Genomic DNA, 18,060 nt, shown 5'->3' with positions numbered 1-18,060 from the left:
AAAAATTGGCCTTGTTACCCAAGACTGCCCCATGAGAAAGCAATTATTAATAATCCACCCTCCAATTTTAGTACCTAGAGGCTGCTGGCACAAGGCAGGGAACATCTCAAGATAGGGTGCTAAGCCATCGCAGGGCACTCACTCACTCACTCACACACACACTCACACGCACACACACCTAGGGACAATTCGATAATTGCAATTAACTGCGGCATGTTTTTGGAATGTGGGGGGGGAACTATTAGTATCCGGAAGAAACCACATGACGTCACGGGGGAAGAACGTAGAAGTCCCCTAAAATGAAGCCAAGGTGGGGACTTGAATCCTAGTTCCAGAGGTGTGAAGCAACAGTGTTGACCACTGTACACCCATGCCACCTCCGATTATTAATAAATACTTCAAATTAATTGCACCAATACCAAAAGATCAGCCCTGCTCTCATTGGAAGAGTTTGGATGAAACATACGGTACTCACCAGAACATGGCCAGACAGTGTGTGTCTGTGCGTTCATTATATCGTGATTAAAAACCTGTTTTTTGACCTTGTGGGGACATTTTTTGGTCCCCACAAGGATAACCTCAATTTAATTAAGATCTGTGACTGCAGTCAAAAAACCAAAAGTCTCGTATTTTGCTTGGTTACTTGTGCTTAAGGTTGCCATAATTAGGATTAGGGTTTTGCTCTTAGAAATGATTTGAGAGTCCCCACAAAGATAGGGATATATGAACTGTGCGTGTGTGCGTGTGTGTGTGTGTGTGTGTGTGTGTGTGTGTGTAAAACAGAAGCCCACTGAGAGGGACGGCTATCCAGTTGCTGTCCCTGTCCCCTCTCCCAAATAATGACAGGTTGTCCTTCTGGAGGAACAAGTCTAAGTGCATCTATGGGTCAGGTGTGGAATTTATGGACAGCCAACCTGCACGAAATACACAGGGAATGAGAGAGACATCCAGGCGTTTGGGCCGGAGATGCTGCCCTGTTTAAAGCAGTGAACACAGCAGACAAGGCTGATTTGAACGAGGGTGAGGTGGGGATTGAGGGCCACGAGACACAGTGATGGGGGGGGGGGGGGGGGGGCATAAAATGGTTCATAGATGTCCCTCCAAGTCACCCTCTCCATGTACATTACGCAGAGGTGTGCAGGACTCCTGGGGTCTGACAAAGAAGCAAGGCTATCATAACCGCTGCAGTGGTTCACACTTCTCTGCACGTGTTCTGGCGGAAATATCCCGGGTTAAACAGCAAGAGCTTCCAGACAAACTACCGTTTCCTGCAGTCCTGACTCCTCGGATTGCCAAGTGAGCCGGTGGTGTTACCAAGACAGCCACCGCTAAGCTTAAAAACTCCTCGTCCACGTGCCCGTTTAGCCCAAGTCTCAGTGCCCACCCACCCATTTACGGCAGCCTTACTGCAGCACTGACGAAGGGAGGGGAGCCGGCCAGACACACCCCGGCCATGTTTACCACCGCTTACGACCCCGCAAACCCCCACGGGGCAGCTGGCGCCCTGGGGACAACTCAGCTCGCCAAGGCCGAGAAGATCACGAACTCTACCATTAGATCTGCGTTTTTACGGCTAGAGACAAGCGTTTACCCATAAACACCATCATCCAGAAAAACATTTCTGCCCACTATAATCATGCTGATCCCACAGCTCACTTCATGTGCTGCGCTGGGCCAAAGTCTGAGGCTGCCAAAGAAAATCATGTTTAAACTTCATGCTGGTGTAACACCATGATTTTTTGTCTAAGTGTGTCAGCTTAGCCATTTACAAACATCGCCTCAAGGCACCGCAGTAATTGCAGCAGCCATTTAATACACCCATGCATTTGTTCAATTGACCACTACTGTACCTTGTTTGGTTAATCAATTCCTTATAGAGTTACATACCTAATCAAGTCAATTAATTAGGTGACCTGGGGGTGAAGTTCAATGGATGCAACACACAGCCGAGGAGAGGTTTGCGAACAGAGTTGGTTTTCTTCTAGCCATTTCAACAAAATACCGGTAACTTTTTTTGAGATTCAGACGACATTGTTTTTTATTGGTTTTTTTTCTGAGCAAATACGCACTTGCTACCCAGGTAACCAGTTTTAAACGCGATTTCCCTGATGTTCTTTTGCTGCATTTTAATTGTCATCACTGCCTCCGAGGCTCCGAGATGCACAACAGGATCGATTTACTCGCGAGCTGCAGAGTCCCTTCTGGCAGGGCGACTCTCCACATTTCATCTAGCGGTTAAACCTGTCATTCTCACCAGCCGCACCGGGCTATTTTCCGTGGAGTAATTACACCGTTTCTGCCACAAACGGCGCCGTTCGCCAGCTCCGCCACGGGCCTGTGGAGCAGCAGCTGAGGACACGGCCACAATGAGGCGCCGGTGCTGAAAACAGAGCAGGAGCAGGCAGCAGACCTACCCCCCCCCCCCATGTGTGAGCATTTTGCCCCCACTGTGAAGACACCAGCCCCCTCAGCTCCAAACCAAGCCACCTCCTGCCGGCCTCACAGAGCCACACGCACTGCCGGAGAATGGCATTGCTTTCTTTTCAATAAAACCAATGAATACATTAGCGAAAGCTTTTATTAGCGCCCTTGTGAAACAGCGAGCTAATTAGCATGCTAATTCATGGCCCTCTTGGAGCGCTGTGTAAAAAGGGAGCCATCAGGGAGGGGACAGGGGGGTCCTTGCTGGGGTGGGGTGGTTTCCTAGGAGGATGGAAGTCCCTCAGAGAGGGGGGTGATCTCATACCATGCAGAGCAAAGCCTGGGGAGCCTCACACAAATGGCCATGTTCTGCATTCATGATTTCCAAGTGATTTTCGACAATCGCGCGCAACCACACACACACACACACACACACACACACACACACACACACACACACACACACACACACACACACACACACACACACACACACACACACACACACACACACACACACACACACACACACACACACACAGCAGAATCACAGTTAGTAGGGGCTTTCGCACCGAAGTTTCCGAGCCTAGTCCTTGTCTCTTGGGCCTTCTGGATCGGGAACTTTTGTAGCTTCTGGCCACTTCAGTTTGTCACTTTCACACCACACAACCGGAACTGGGACCTTTATGCTAAATAAGCACGGGAGATGCAAAAAGCTCGTAGGTTAAACTTCACGTATATTTTCGCATGAAACTACAGTACACTGCCACCCCAAAACAATGGAGGATGAACAAGTCGCTTTGTTGGTTATTTTATAGTTATTGGGGGGGTTGATCGTGACCAAAACGGGACACAGCTTTTTATTTATGCTTTGTTTGTATGACCCATTATGTTTATATTAAATCTAGCCAGTAGATCGGTCTTTTGTTTTACATAAAAAGAACGACGTAGCGCTTTTCCACTAACGAGCGCTGGCTAGTTTTACCGCCGACATCGGTGATATTAGACGAACGTATGCTGGTTATTGATCAAATTTTCCAAAGCAAAAATATGGAAATGCAAGCTAAATATGTATCAATTGATGCATGTGATTAAGGTAAAAAATTATTCCATCTGCTCTCCTTTCCCCAAACTTCCAAGTTCACACAAGGGCTTGTGGTCAACCAAACAGCAAGTTATCGCTGTAAGTGCCTCCCAAGTAGGTTCCAGAAAAAGATTCTAGTTCCTGAAAAAAAGTTCCTGCATTGCGAAAGCGCCCAAAAATATCTGGAGCTGCTTGAGTGCTGGATAAAACCAGAGGGACTCCTGGGGCTAGAAGGAGCCTACCCTCCCCCCTGCCACAGGAGTCCCCAAATTATGGACAAACAGACAGGCGGCAGGTTCAGCCCTGTTGGAAAGGGCTGGACCTACATGTGAACCAACGACAGTAAAGTACGACGACAGGAAGACACTAAACACTCACAGCAGGACCTGTGATGCAGTCAGGAAAACCAAGCAGCTCTTTAACCAGTCGCTCATTTAAAGACCGAATTCCTGCAAAGCCAGCAGACACGTGGTGCAGAGTTCTGTCTGACGAGCGCTTTCGCCCGAGACTTCTCCAGAAGACAGAAAGATGCGTGGTCACATGCCAGCCACGCCCCGCGGTGCGGGCCAAGAGACTCGCAGCGGGAGCATCAGCAAGGGGGCATCGGCTGGGGCGGGGTCCGGTCCATATTAACCACGCACGGAGCCTATTGGCCCTCTGACCCGCCACGGTGGGTTAGTGCAGCTAGATAGGCCATTCGCTGCCAAAGTGGGCGGAACCACGCCAAGCCACCAGGGTATATTTATAAATAGAGTGGCAGCAAATGCCTGTGAGCGAGAGTGTGTGGGGCGTCCTGTGGCTGTGAGAACTCAAACCATGTGTATCAAGGTCCCGCTGCAAAGCCAGCTGTAATATGGGAGTGAAACCCGAGGATGCGGCTCTATGGATTTCAAGCGTTTCTCTACTTAAACTCTGCCTGAGGCAAACATGCCATAACAGCGGTCCTTCGCACGACAGACCCAGACAAAGCGAAACCACGACCGCTTCCATATTTCGTTTTAATCAAGATGCAAGATTTGCTTTGAGGAGGACAGACAGCCGAGCGTCACTCAGCCCTGAAACACACTGACCTCTCTTAGCCAGACACCCAAGTGACCAAACAGAACCAAAGTGACAGGTCAGAGCCTGGTTCTCCCCTCTCAGGGGGGCGGCAGGTCAGTACAGGGCAGCGTTCAGCCCCCAAGCCACCCCCCCCCCCCACTAACCCAGAACTCTCCTGTTTCCCCACGGTTGCCTAGCTACCAGCTGTTCAAGGTCTGGAGGGTGAAACGTAAGACCTGGATGAAGAGACTGACCCCCCAGGATGAGTTAACCGCAGGAGTCCTGCAAACAGAAAGGGGACCCCCAGGGAAAAGTGGGGGGGGGGACATGTATAAACCAATTTATATCCCCTCAAAATAGACTGTCAGGTCAACATCCGTACATGGAAGGTGAGGCCCTACCCCCCAGCAATGCTTCTGATCAGGGAAAATTACACTGATTTATTAGGCCTTCCCTGGACAATCCCTGGAGTAATCAGGGCTTTGCTCAAGGGGTCAACAGTGAAATCACTCTGCTGGGATTTGAACTGGCGATCAAGCACGGCACAGCAGCCAAAACACATATTTCATCTGTACACACTGCTCATTTTCTGTTAATCATCTTTTATTTTAAAGTTGATTGGTCAAATGCTCACACAGCCGAAAAAAGCGAGATTCACTCCACTTCCTTACTGTGTGAAGCCCCGGGGGTATAATCAGCATGTAGAGGGGAGGGCCTACAAGTGAGACCGCCCCCTGCAGATGTGATAGTGCCGTACAGGCGGAGACACGGGAGCCATTCATTAAGCAGCCTTTCCAGTGAATCGCATGTGCTTGTCCAGCGGATCCCCCAGCAAGAGCCTCATAGTCACCCTTTGTACTGGGGGAGGGAGGTCAGAGCAGCCCGACCTAGGGTCAGAGTGTGAGCGGAAAGCAGAAGACCACACACACACACAGAAGTACACACAAGCAGACATACAGAAACACACATACAGCACGGTCAGAAAGGAAGCGTCATTAATGAACAGCTAAGTAACTCAATGGTAAACTTTGAGGCAGCAGTGTACCTAACACAGAGCACTAAGAGGACCTTAACACCCACTTACTATAGCTTAAACTTCTGTGTTAACACACAGAAATTTCAATCTGAAAGTTATGAAGCTGCCAGTTTTATGTTCTCTAAATAGCAACATTTTATGTTTTCACAAAACTGCAAAAATGCAGATATAATTAAATGTGTAATGGCCAGTTTGAGATTTCCATCCATCTACCAGAATTTATCTAGTACAGTACTGCCAAATTATTCTTTGTAAAAATTAAAGTTTATTCTAAAAATAAGCAAACGCAGAGATAAATAACCAAACCACACAGACTAAAAGTTTTTAACTTAAGTTGAAACTTGATGCAGAGCAGAAAGTGCTCCACAGAAAGGACGTCATATTGGAGACTGGCTTGAAAGACGCCTAATTCACACCAGAAGGAGTGAGCTGAGCCCTTCTTCAAACTAGCAATGATGTATTGTTTATAGAGCAGACTCCATGGTTATAGCTCATCAGATATGAAAACACAACCAAAGATCCTCCCCAAGAAATTCCAGGAACACCCCACTATGAGATTTTATGTTTACACCTTAAAAATTAGTTCATTTTTAATCCCCAACTCAGCCACACCTTGCCCAACATTACACTGTGGCTTATTTCATCCAAGCCTGGACCACATAACCATAGATGCTCACTAAAAACCAACAACCTTCTGCTTGAGTCTGGCTCCTCACCAGTAACCACGCTTTGGCAACCAGGAAGATGACCCACATGCAAGTAGTGGACCCAACACAAGTACTATTCCCAAATCAATCCTATCCTAGCAAACGGTAGCCTGTATAAGCCAACATCCCTTCCATGCAGCCAGACAACAATTCCAGTTATGTCGTGCCCATGTGGGCGGCTGTGTAGGAATGTAAAGCGATACAGGGCTCTCAGAAAGCCAGGTCAAGATGAGGAGGTCTAACCCCCTGGGAGCAGTGATAAAGAGCTCAGGACCCCCATGAATGGGCGTCGACCCTGAACTCAACGAGCCACTGCTGTCAACACTGGCTGCAGACCTCACAAACAATGCAGATAAAACACATAGGGTTGGCAGACATGGTCAGCCATGTTTGGACGGCTTTATCAAGTGAATGATTCATGTACTCCCCCAACAGGGGGTGGGGGGCAGTAAAGCAGGACTATCAAACTAATTAAGGGGGATTGAGTGCAAGCAGGTATTCATTCTAGACCTGGTTTTACTGGTCCCTAATTGTGACATGTCATAGTGGGTGATGAGAGGGTAAGTTATTGTGATCGGATGCAACTGCACTTCAGCACGATACAACACTGCATTCCCTTTTATTTAACAGACAGTTTTGTCCAAAGCAATGTTCAAGTGATTACAAATGTGCTGTTGAGGAGTCGACTAGGCATAAGTGCAGCTAGACTGAGCTTCCAATGAAGGCCCAGTTACAAGTGAACTGATTAACACTATTATAATAAAGATAAAACAAATCAGCAAGTGCCTATAATGTGACACTTGCGAGGCAAAAACAGACCGATATGAAGCAAAGCAAATTCAGCCTGCATAAATACTTAGTGGTGTTTGTATATCTCACTTCTTTGTCAATTATCCATCTCAGTGGATCTCAATTTAATGACTAGTAGGGTTTACCAGGAGTTTTACATACCCAGAGTTAATCCCACTTCACTGAAAACCCCTATAACCACTTAGCTAACTTGACCAAAAAAAGAACAAAAAAAAAAACTTCATATGCACCATCAGACTCTTAAAAACATTGCCCTTGTGTCATGTGTGATGCCCGGCTCGTCCGCTCCTCGTGTGTGCCACGCCCCCTGATTACCCACGTGTGCTTCCCTGATCGTCTCCAGCTTTGTCCATTTACTTTGATTAGTCCTGTCCTATTTTAAGTCCTGGTCTTACCCGTTTCCCTTGTCTGTCATTGATGATGCCTGTGTTCCGTCCTGCCCTAGTCTTCCTAATAAACCCCCGTTTGCCCGACCTTTGCCTACCTTGCCTGCTCCTTACCCGCACGATCGCCGTTCCGTCCGACCGTGACATCGTGCAGAGTCCTTAGACAGATTGTTTCCGCTGTTGAATAATCAGTGTGTGGCATAACTAACGATGAAGAGTTGGTTCCAAAACAAGGTTCTACTTCGAGTGCCTGGAAATGGTTTGGATTTATGAAAGCATGGGCTCAATGATTGGGCTGTATGATTATGGGTAAAATATGAATGAAATATGAATATGAGCTTGATGGGCCGAATGGAATATCTCTAGCATGGACAAATCTACTGTAATTTCCAAACTTTACAAAGATTCGCAAGTCAGGTGGCAAATTTTATCCATCTACTATTTGTTTGTATTTGTTGTAAAATTAGTTCAGAGGTGATACTAGTTTTACTTACCGAAAAACGTTCTGAGGGCAGGAGGAAACAACCAATCAAATGTCTTGGTCCCATCTCATCTCGTTACTTGGGCCCACCTCCTCTACAATCTGACTGGTTCTCTCTCTGAGCCAATCATTTTTTCTTCTGCCCTCAGAACCTTTTTGTGCAAGTAAAACCACTAACCAGTTCAGAAGTGCGTAGTTATTGATTTAAGTGATAAAATATTCTTTTCTGTTCAGTTTCCATCCACAACATAGCTAGGACAACTAGGACAATAAGATTAATGATTTCTGAATAGTGGTAACGATTCACACCCCTATGCGATACCATTCTTACATGACACCAATTGTGCTGTGTTTGCATTAGCAGGAAGATCCATTTTCTCCCTAAGCTGTATCAACAAATCATAGGATCGCGTTACCGCACATGACAGGAAAAGGGGGCCAATAACAGGTGTTATAATAAAGAGCAGATGAGGTTTAAGTTCATGTTTAGCATTTCTTGCATTTGGAAAAGAGTACTTAAAAACCAGGAGTGGACCCTTTCTGTTCCGCAAAGTTGATGCGACAGTTCCATTTCAGTACCAATCATACTGTTAGTAGTGCACCAATATGGACGCTTTCACTAATGTCAGTAATGGATATATTTTTGTTTAATGTCAGTCGATATATTATGCATTTTCATAAAAATTTATGTGAAGTTACATAAGTGAAGTCAGCTGTTGATACAGCTTAGGGAGAAAATCATTTTCATAAAAATGCATAATGCAAAATAAGGGAAACATTGCCCAAGAACTGTAAGAGGCAACTGCAATATTGACAACATAAGAACATAAATTTATAAACAAGAGGAGGCCATTCGGCCCATCAAGATTTACCCATAATCATACAGCCTCATCATTGAGTCCTAAATCTTCAAAGAATGAGGTCAAACAGGTCAGGTGGGGCTGACTGCTTCCTGTTTAATTACCAAAAAGGATGCAACAGATCCTACAGGATGTAGTAGATCTTGTGTTCACCACAGACGCAGCAGGAAGTGCACAAAACACACAGAACAGACCCGCCAGGCCCCAACTGCTTGAGCTAAGAACAAATTCACATTTAGCAGCAGCTACTCAGAGGCTTTTATCCGAACATTGTGCCGTGATTCGCTGAGGGCGATCCAGCTCGCAAGATCCTCACTGCTAAGGACCCGAGCCGCATAACACCCTGGCTGTGGCTGATAGACGGCCATTTGAGAGGGTGGGACCAGACCGTGTGTTGGCCTGGGGGGAAGGGGATTGTTATGTGGTGGGTGCAGCAATGCGCTGTACCAGTGCATGCTACCCAACCTGACCCGACCTAATGGTTTGAGTCCAGTGTTTCCTCCAGGTAATCCAGTGCATGTGTGTGTGTCCTGCAATGGACTGGCATCCTATCCAGTATGGTTGCTCCAGCAAATCCCCCATGCTGCCTGCGATGAGTGGGGATCTGGATCCACGGAGAGCCAATGTGGGTGCAGGCTTCTGGGATGGCCTCTCAATCAGCAGCCCTCCATGGAACAGGTTCCCCACCCCTGCTGTACTGGACAAGCAGTTTGCAGTATCAAGAACCTTTTCTGACAGATATAACCAAGGCTCCTCTTGGTATACCTACACCAAACACCTTGAGTTTATGAGGCCACATCCTTAACTGTATGTTCCCCCAACCTAGAAGAGCTCTTCATTGTATGAATTTGGTGACTACCACCTGGTCCCTACAGATTAAGCCCTTATATAGGTGACCAGGTTAAAATCTCATGTCCTGATGTGACATTGGTACTAGGCCATAACTCCTCTGTGCCAAAATAAAGGGGCTGTAACCTTAGAAGACATTATTAATACCGTTACTAGCATAGCGAGACCAACACACAACGAAAACGCTTTTGGCAAACTTCCATGATCGTTTCAGGACATAAGTGAAGTCAGCTGTTGATCAAGATGGTATGTCGCCTCACTTGCATCTTCTAAATTAAAATAAATGTAAATGTGGCCAACTTAGAAACCCATCGCCACATCACACTGAAAAGTACACACCGAGTAAGAAGAAAATTAATCAAATAAATGCTCAGAGCAGCCATGCACCATGTCAATGTCATACTGCATCTGTAAGCCTTCTCCATTTGCTAAACAGATCATGCAGCTATGTTCAGGACACACATTACAGGCTATGGAAAAGAAAATGACATCCTTACGAATTAAGATTCGGGATATCTGAATGTGAACAGGTATGGGTAAACATTCGCAAACGCCTAACTTCTGCAGCTTCCGTTTGAAAGTTCTAAATTCTATCATTTCTATCCATCTCGGGTGCAGTCTTAGAATTTCAAAGATTAGCACAGCCTGGCTCTTCTTCCACATCTTTCACTGAGCACATAACACGTTCAGGATACTTCCTTTTATTAAATTTTAGAAGCTGTGCCTTTTGAAGCTCAGAAAAATATGCTGGATAAAGCCTTAAATAGCAGTACACACCAAAAATCAAGAAACATATGTTTCACATTTGCTGTAGTGGTATTTATCTGTCTAGATTGTTGTGGTGATAGTTGCCTAGTTTTGGAGATATTGACCATAGAAATGTCAGTCTTCTCTGAAATATAATGGGCTTGAATGGCATTCTTTATGTGCTGATTAAAGTGCCAAAGGACACTTCTGAAGGATTCAACAGCATGATCTCTGGTAAGAGACACTGCTGCTGAAGTTTTTAGATGTATTCTTTGCTGCAATAATCACCAAAAGAATTCCATTCAGTGCCAATATATCTGCGAGAAGACTGACATTTCTACGGCTATCATCTCCAAAACTTGGCAACCCTCACCAGAGCAATCTAGACGGATAAATAGTCCTACAGCATATCTGAAATGTCTTTTTTTTTCCATTTTGGGGTGAACGGCCCCTTTAAAGCATAATACTAAGGCATGACAGAAAATGCACAACAAAGCAAAGATGACGAACAGGCCGAGCCCTAGGAACACTGTCAAATGACACTTGACAGCAAGGCGCAAACCCAATAATAGTCAGCCCAGTGACACAAGGAAAAGCAAAGACCCAAAAAGACAGGATGACAAGATACTAGACATGGACATTTCAGGCAGAATTACTAGTCGAATTTTGCCAGTTTTTATTCAAACAATATTCAATTAACCCTGGTCCCATTCCCTTCCACTCTCATTCCTTCACTGATAGCCAGGATTGGGCTGTGCATCACAGACACTATGATCTGCATGTTCATGTGGCCCCCCCCCCCCCCCCCGGGAGACCTGCAGTTCCACCTGGCTGCAGCCCGACAGGAGGTCAGCTGCTACACACCTCCTCAGCACCTCCTCCCCGAAGCGCCAACACTCACCCTCTAGTGGGATCCACGGCAATGGCCCTTGGCTGGTCCAGCTCCTGCCAGAAAACCACCTTCCGCAGCGACCCATCCAGATTGGCTACCTCGATGCGGTTGGCCTCAGAGTCCGTCCAGTAGAGCTTGGAGCCCAGCCAATCGCAGGCCAGGCCATCTGGGGACTGCAGGCCCGACAACACCGTGCTCTGCTGAGAGGACCCAGACCAGTTGAAGGTGGCCCGCTTGACGGCTTCCTCGCTCACGTCGCTCCAGTATACGAAGCCTTGGGCGAAGACAAAGTCCACGGCCGCCGCGTCCTCCAGCCCGCTCACCAGCACGGTGGCGTTGCTCCCCCCCTGGGCCACATCCACCAGCCGCAGGTCCCGCCGATTGGCATATAGCAGGAGGGGTTCACCTGGAAGTAGGGGGAAGAGTCAGGAAGAACCAAAGATGGAAAACGGGTCCGTTCTCTAGGAGTTCCTGCATGCCACACTATTTTAGCTGCAGGGAAACGCTGAAAGTGAGGAATTATTCACCAATTCCTAAACCCCCAGCAGACTTGCCCACCCCAGGATCAAAGTATTTTGACTATGCCAAAAGGTCCATCCATTTTCCAAACCGCTTATCCTACTGGGTCGCGGGGGGTCTGGAGCCTATCCCAGAAGCAATGGGCACGAGGCAGGGAACAACCCAGGACGGGGGGCCAGGCCATTGCAGGGAACACTCACATACCATTCACTCACGCATGCACACCTATGGGCAATTTAGCAACTCCAATTAGCCTCAGCATGTTTTTGGACTGTGGGGGGAAACCGGAGTACCCGGAGGAACCGATTTAGTACCACATATGAAAGTGACACAAATCCCATTTGAAAAGATCTGATTTGCGTGTCCACACAGCCCTGAAAAGATCAGATCTGTGTCACATTAAGGGAAGAAAATCCGATTTGAGTCACTTCAGCATGGCAGTGTGAACGTAGCCTTAAAGATCCATTTACACTGACAACATTGAGAAAAGGATGCCTTATAAGTTTGAGAGTCAGCCCATCTAGCAAAGTAAACTCAAGGCAGAATTACATAAATGAGATAGAGACACTACTTCAGCACCTTTACCGCCAACTGCATTCCACCCCATCCAAAGTGTTCTTCTGGACGGTTTCCACAAGACAGAAGAGGAGCAAAATACCTCCCAGTATTTCACCCACATCCCCAAAGCCTGAAACTGCTCTCAAGTCATTATAAATCTGCCCCCAGATGACACACAGACATTATTATATTCAAGAGAATAAATCAAGCTCAAGCCTAGGGAAGCGAGCAGTAAGGATAAGGCCCACGGCATCATACTTCATAACGACACACTCAAACTCGGTCCAAATGCAAGCGAACCAGAGATCCTCAAGCAGGAAGGTGAGGAAAGACTGACACAGCACAGGCCGCACGACACACAGATGCTTGGTGCATATTTAAAACAGTGCAAAATAACTCCGAGCTTTGCCCCTCCCCCAGCCTCCTCTGTTCTTTACATCAAAGAGGGGGGCTAATGGCACTTCTTGGCTTGTAAATATTATGTGGAAATATGGACGCCATACGGACAGTGAGCGTTCGTGGGCCCATGCTTTGCCAGGCGAGCCGGTGTAAGGCCTCCTGGCGAACAAACCACTGCAGAGGCTTCAAGAGGAGAGTCAACCAAACAGGCAGAGGGGTGGTGGTTTGGCTCACAGGAAACACGGTTCACCTCTTGAATGTTTGGGGCCGGTGGTGGGTGGTAACGATAATTTATCGTGACTGAAATGCTTATCATGAATACAACTGCAACCAGAGTTATTGCAAGAATTGCAATACATTATAAATACTTTTATTTGGCAGATGATTTTGTCCAGTGCAACGTACAAGTGAGGCAAATAGGACATTACAAACATACGTGCTATTCAGGAGTCACCTAGGCATAAGTGCAGCTAGGCTGAGCTTCCAATGATTGCCTAGCTACAAGTGCACTACTTAACACTATTATGATAACGACAGAACAAACTAGCAGGCGCCTATCGTGCGATGCCCACGTTCCAAGGCTGCAACTGAATCAGACTGATGTGAAACACAGTCAATATCAGCCTGCATAACATCTCAGTGACGTCTCTGCATCTCGCTTCTTTGTTAATTATCTGTCTCCATGGATCTCAACTTAGTGACTGGATATTGAACAAAAAACCTAACTGATAGACACTGAAGACATTTTGGCCTTATTTGGCCATACTGCTCACGCCTATTTGCGGCAAAATGCAAGTGAGAATGAACTGGCTGTCTACTCCATCATCATCATCATCATCATCCCAAAACAAACACTCTCCAACAAGTCAGATCCAGGGCTCTTTGAACTTCAGAGGGAGGGGGTCCCTTCTACCTCAAAACCTATAACTGTGCCCACAAACTGCTGGACAATACCTGAATTTGGACAGCCTCAATCAAGTAGCCAGATGTGTTCAATTTGCTTTGGTAATTCAGTACCAGGTGTGTCTCATGCCCACACACATACAAGAAAACATCGTATTAAACTTCAATTTCATGCATCTACTTTCAAAGAAAAAGCTACTCCTCAGAACAAAGTGAAGCTCAACATCCTGCAATAATTAACGTTTTATATGCAAGTATAAGCAAGAAGAGACAAGGAGAACTTAAAGTCTGAAATTCGGTAAACCTCTGAGAAAACGAATCCCAGACAGGAAAGTGCACAGTTATTAATGTTTATTTGTAGATAAAACTTGTGACGTTTTAATATACCCAAGTAACAAATAGCCAGAATATATATCATGGATTATTATAGTCCAGTACTGTTCATCTGCGGACATGGGGAAAAATAAACTGTCCAATACACTCCTGTACGGCAAATCATGAAATCACCGGTTTGGGTCAGTGGGAGGCGTGGTGGTTACGGGACTGGGACCAGCTGATTAGGAGCTGGCATCCCAGGAAGAGGAGGAGAAGAGAGGATCTGCGGTCTGCGCGGAAAGCGGCACTTATAAATGTGAAGACGGGGAGCAGGCAGCTGTGCAAATAAAGAGCCCGTCAAAAGTGCAGGGCGAGCAAGTCGGGGCTGCCAAGCAAAACAAAATAACGAAAAAACAAGTGGATGAAAACGAACTAATTATGAACGATCAAAAGGTGTGAAGAACTACACGGTAGCTTCAGCTGAAAAAAATGTCAAAAGTTTCGGTTTTACAAAGATGCTTCCAAAAACACACTGCTATACTTTCAATTAATTTAGTGACACACAATTTCTGAAAGTCATGCCGATATCTCACTAAAAACGGTATCACCGTATCACTTATGTTTGTAAGGTAACTATCGATTAAATGGAAAAATTTAAAATACCGTTTTCAGACACACGGACTTCGTTTCTCTTTGCAACATAACGAAAGGGGGGACTCCCCATCCCCTCTATGCATGTACTATGGGACCTCAACAAGTATTTTCTGCATTTATAAGATCAGTGGGGAAAAATGAAAGATATACGCCACTTCTAAAAGCACGAGCTGCGGATCTCTCGGAGCCGAGGACACTCACACAGCCAGCACGCGCAATCCTGCATTTCCCCGTCCTGGACTCTATCTGTGTGCAACAGTACATGCAATCAACGTATTTAAATATATCCTTCAAACAATGGCCCTTCATTCGTTTGCACGTGCGGTATTTTGCAAAATAAAAGAAAAAAATAGCCAATTCTTTTTAGAAAATTTTTTTTAAAGCCTTTTCCTAACTTTCAAAGGGGGAGGGGGAGCATAACAACTTACCTCGCATTAAAGAACAAAAACTACAGCAGAGCAGGGTACGTAAAAGGGCACCCATCTTTCTCCCTTTTTTGCGCGCTGGCCCCGCGACTCCTATTCAGTGCGGGGATCTCATCGCTCCGATCCGCTTCGCTCCGCTGCGACTCGGGCTCCGGTCCGGTCACAATGCCGCTCCGCTTCCCGGTCGCTCCATTCGGACTCCCCGATCCTCTCACGCCGTTGACAGAGTGCAGCGACCGCGCTGCCTTTCGAACTGTCTCCTTCCGCCAGGAAGGGTGGAAAAAATGCTAACCCTGCCCCCTTTCCCCCCTTATTACTATCTAATAAAAAAAAACACCGACAATCGGCTATTGTTATTTCGGACTGCGCGTGCAGTCGGCGGGACGATTTTGCCTGGTGAACTACCGCAATGTTGGAAATAAATCCGAGCGAAGAAGCCGAAGCCGCCCGCGGTATCCGGAGCAGGAATGCGTCGCTTTCCGTAACAATTGTTTGGAAGCGCAGTAACGCATTCCAGAGGGACTAGTTTCTCACGGCATGATTGGCGCTCCAGCTTGGAACAACACACACCCGTGTGACCCTCGCTAGACTGCGAGGTCTGTGCTTTTCTGCCGAAGAAGAAAAATTTGTGCTGTTTGCATTCTTTACACATAATTTGATAATGACTGAACAAAAAATACACGGTTTATATGCAAAAACAATACCATTCGTCTATACAGAATTCCAGATTTTTTTTTCATAGGGATTATATCTCCTTGTGGAGTTTGTGTCTATAAATAAATAAACTTATCTCGAAAACATTTTCTGTTTCTAACTATTGGCGTCGTTAGGTAAGCTACAGGTAACCTTGACAATAGGGGCCATCTGCATCTGGCGAATTCACAACAGCCTTTCACTTTACTGTTAATAAATATTTTTGTCCCGTTCAAAATCGTCTGCAATTTAGTTGCGCGTATGTTTAAATGCACTAGGACAGATTCCTAAACTTCCTGAAAGCACAACAAGCAACATTTGAAGAGCATCTCGAAATGGAGGCAATCTTTGTTATTTTACCAAACTATGACCTAGCTATTGACTTACCTCAGTACAGAAAAAACTCAGAATATGATAAAATAGCCAGTACATATATATTCCTGGAAAAAAAGGCTTATAGTTAAAGCTCAGTGGGCATTTTATCAAAACACATTTAGGCATCTGGTTGTATAAATAATTCACAAAATGAAAAAGAGCTACACTGATGATACCAGAAAGGTGTATTTCTGTTTTTGCCTCGTTCCATGTGTTTTTATTTTGTGCTGAAGTCTTGTGAAAGTTAATCCTGAATCTCCATTTAGTACCATGGCTACATGAAATTATAAGTTCAAATGGCTGACTGCTTATCTCAGCTATCATGGAAACAGACACCTGAGATTAGGAAACAAAGATACTGGAAGCCAATGAAAGAGACCCGTCTTGAAATACAAGGAATTAGGGAGGAGAGGTCTGTGTCCAAACTACACACCCCCAGCTCAAAGGCAAACCCTGAGCCCATTGTCTAGAATTACCGTGCAGCAAGCCACCTGTTGAACATCAAAAGGAGCTGTATAGTATATAGCATTTTGCTGAGTATAGGCAGAGTTCAGCTTTGGGTGGTGGTGTTTGGTTCAGGAGATAAGGCTGTTGGGCCTGTGATCTGAAAGTCACTGGATCGAGCCCTGACTTCAGCAGAACAGACGCTCGTCCGTAGGGCCCTTCAGCAAAGCCCTTAACCCCCAGCCCCAAGGACGCTGCATGCTGGCTGACCCTGCGCTGACACCCCCACGCTTGCTCTCACCTGTGAATCTGTCTGTGTCTCACTGAGAGCAAGAGGGGGTAGTCAAAAAGAGAATTTCCCCAAGGGGATTGATAAAATATCACTATTCTATTCTATCTCTATTCAGCTGAGTACAATATAGAACGGTTTTGGCTTTATATAATAATTAAGTTATTTGTGCACACTTGAATTTATTTGTGAATTGAAATTGAATGTATTGTACTTGAAAAACAGCCTGTTGTGTCTGTACACTGCATAGAATAATATAGCCAGGTAAAACCCACATATTATGGAAATAAATGAGGGGAAAATATAGTCTGGTTTTAATTATCTATAGTGATTGGGGATTTGGTTGCATGAGTCCCTGTCACAGGGGGGATAACTGGATTTTGTAAAATATAGCTGACCCTGTGTGACCCCTGAAGGTGAGTCCCCTCTCAGGACTGCTGGTTAGGTCTAAGGACGTCTAGTAGGGTTGGGAACAGGAGTCAGTGTTGGTCCCCTGCAGGTCCCCAGAAAGTCCTGGAGGGGGATGTTGAGTCAGCAGTGGTACTGCTCCTGGTCAGGGGGCTCCAACCAGGAGGAATGAGATACATACTGTAGATATGCCTCCAAATCTAACAGGTGCCAGTGGAAATAACCTTGTACATCATGGACTTTTGTTCACAGGGTCAGAGATCATCTATGTTTGCACTGTATTATGGAATTCATTTGCCTAATGAGTTTTTTGAAAGGATCTTCACAGTTATCTGCAGGGCCTGACAGCCCAACTCCGACTGGACCTCAGTGTAAGCAGGTGTTTGACTTCACAATGACACAAAAAAGCTGATGAAAGGATCATTTAAGTGCATGTTTCACTTCGCAAAAAAATGTGCAGATATAAAATCACTTCGCCTTTCACAAATGATCCAAAGTGACCAGAGCTTTCTTTGCCTCTGTTGGAGGGAAACAATTATCTGTAATTTTATAAAGTATCATGGATTCTGTGATGAGGGCTAACACTTAAGGCAGAGTACAGTGTGACCTGTATGAACAGCAGCTGAGGAAGATGATGCAAACCCCTGTTGTACAACCAGATGCTTATTGGGACAATTAAGTACCCGCTAAAAATTGCTTCTGGGCACAACATCATTAAACCACATAATATATTTTTGTAACATAATAAGTTTGTGACAGTGAGC

General features: G+C 45.8%; 1 protein-coding gene across 1 annotated transcript in view; it reads right to left on the bottom strand.

The window, feature by feature from the left end:
* The window catches only part of LOC125750360 (low-density lipoprotein receptor-related protein 6-like), a 45,167-nt gene extending 29,577 nt beyond the window's left edge, over positions 1 to 15,590 (bottom strand). The window contains exons 1-2 of the mRNA XM_049028088.1: positions 15,091 to 15,590; positions 11,324 to 11,720 (exon numbers count right to left, since the gene is read on the bottom strand). Of these exons, the coding sequence (XP_048884045.1) occupies positions 11,324 to 11,720; positions 15,091 to 15,145 (452 nt within the window). The 5' untranslated portion in view covers positions 15,146 to 15,590. The remainder of the gene's footprint in view (positions 1 to 11,323; positions 11,721 to 15,090) is intronic.
* Between the last annotated feature and the right edge of the window lie 2,470 nt (positions 15,591 to 18,060).

Source organism: Brienomyrus brachyistius, chromosome 1 (genome assembly GCF_023856365.1).
Source record: "Brienomyrus brachyistius isolate T26 chromosome 1, BBRACH_0.4, whole genome shotgun sequence".
Taxonomy (NCBI): domain Eukaryota; kingdom Metazoa; phylum Chordata; class Actinopteri; order Osteoglossiformes; family Mormyridae; genus Brienomyrus; species Brienomyrus brachyistius.
Note: the sequence above shows the minus strand (reverse complement) of the source record. Positions and strands in the feature narration are given on the sequence as shown.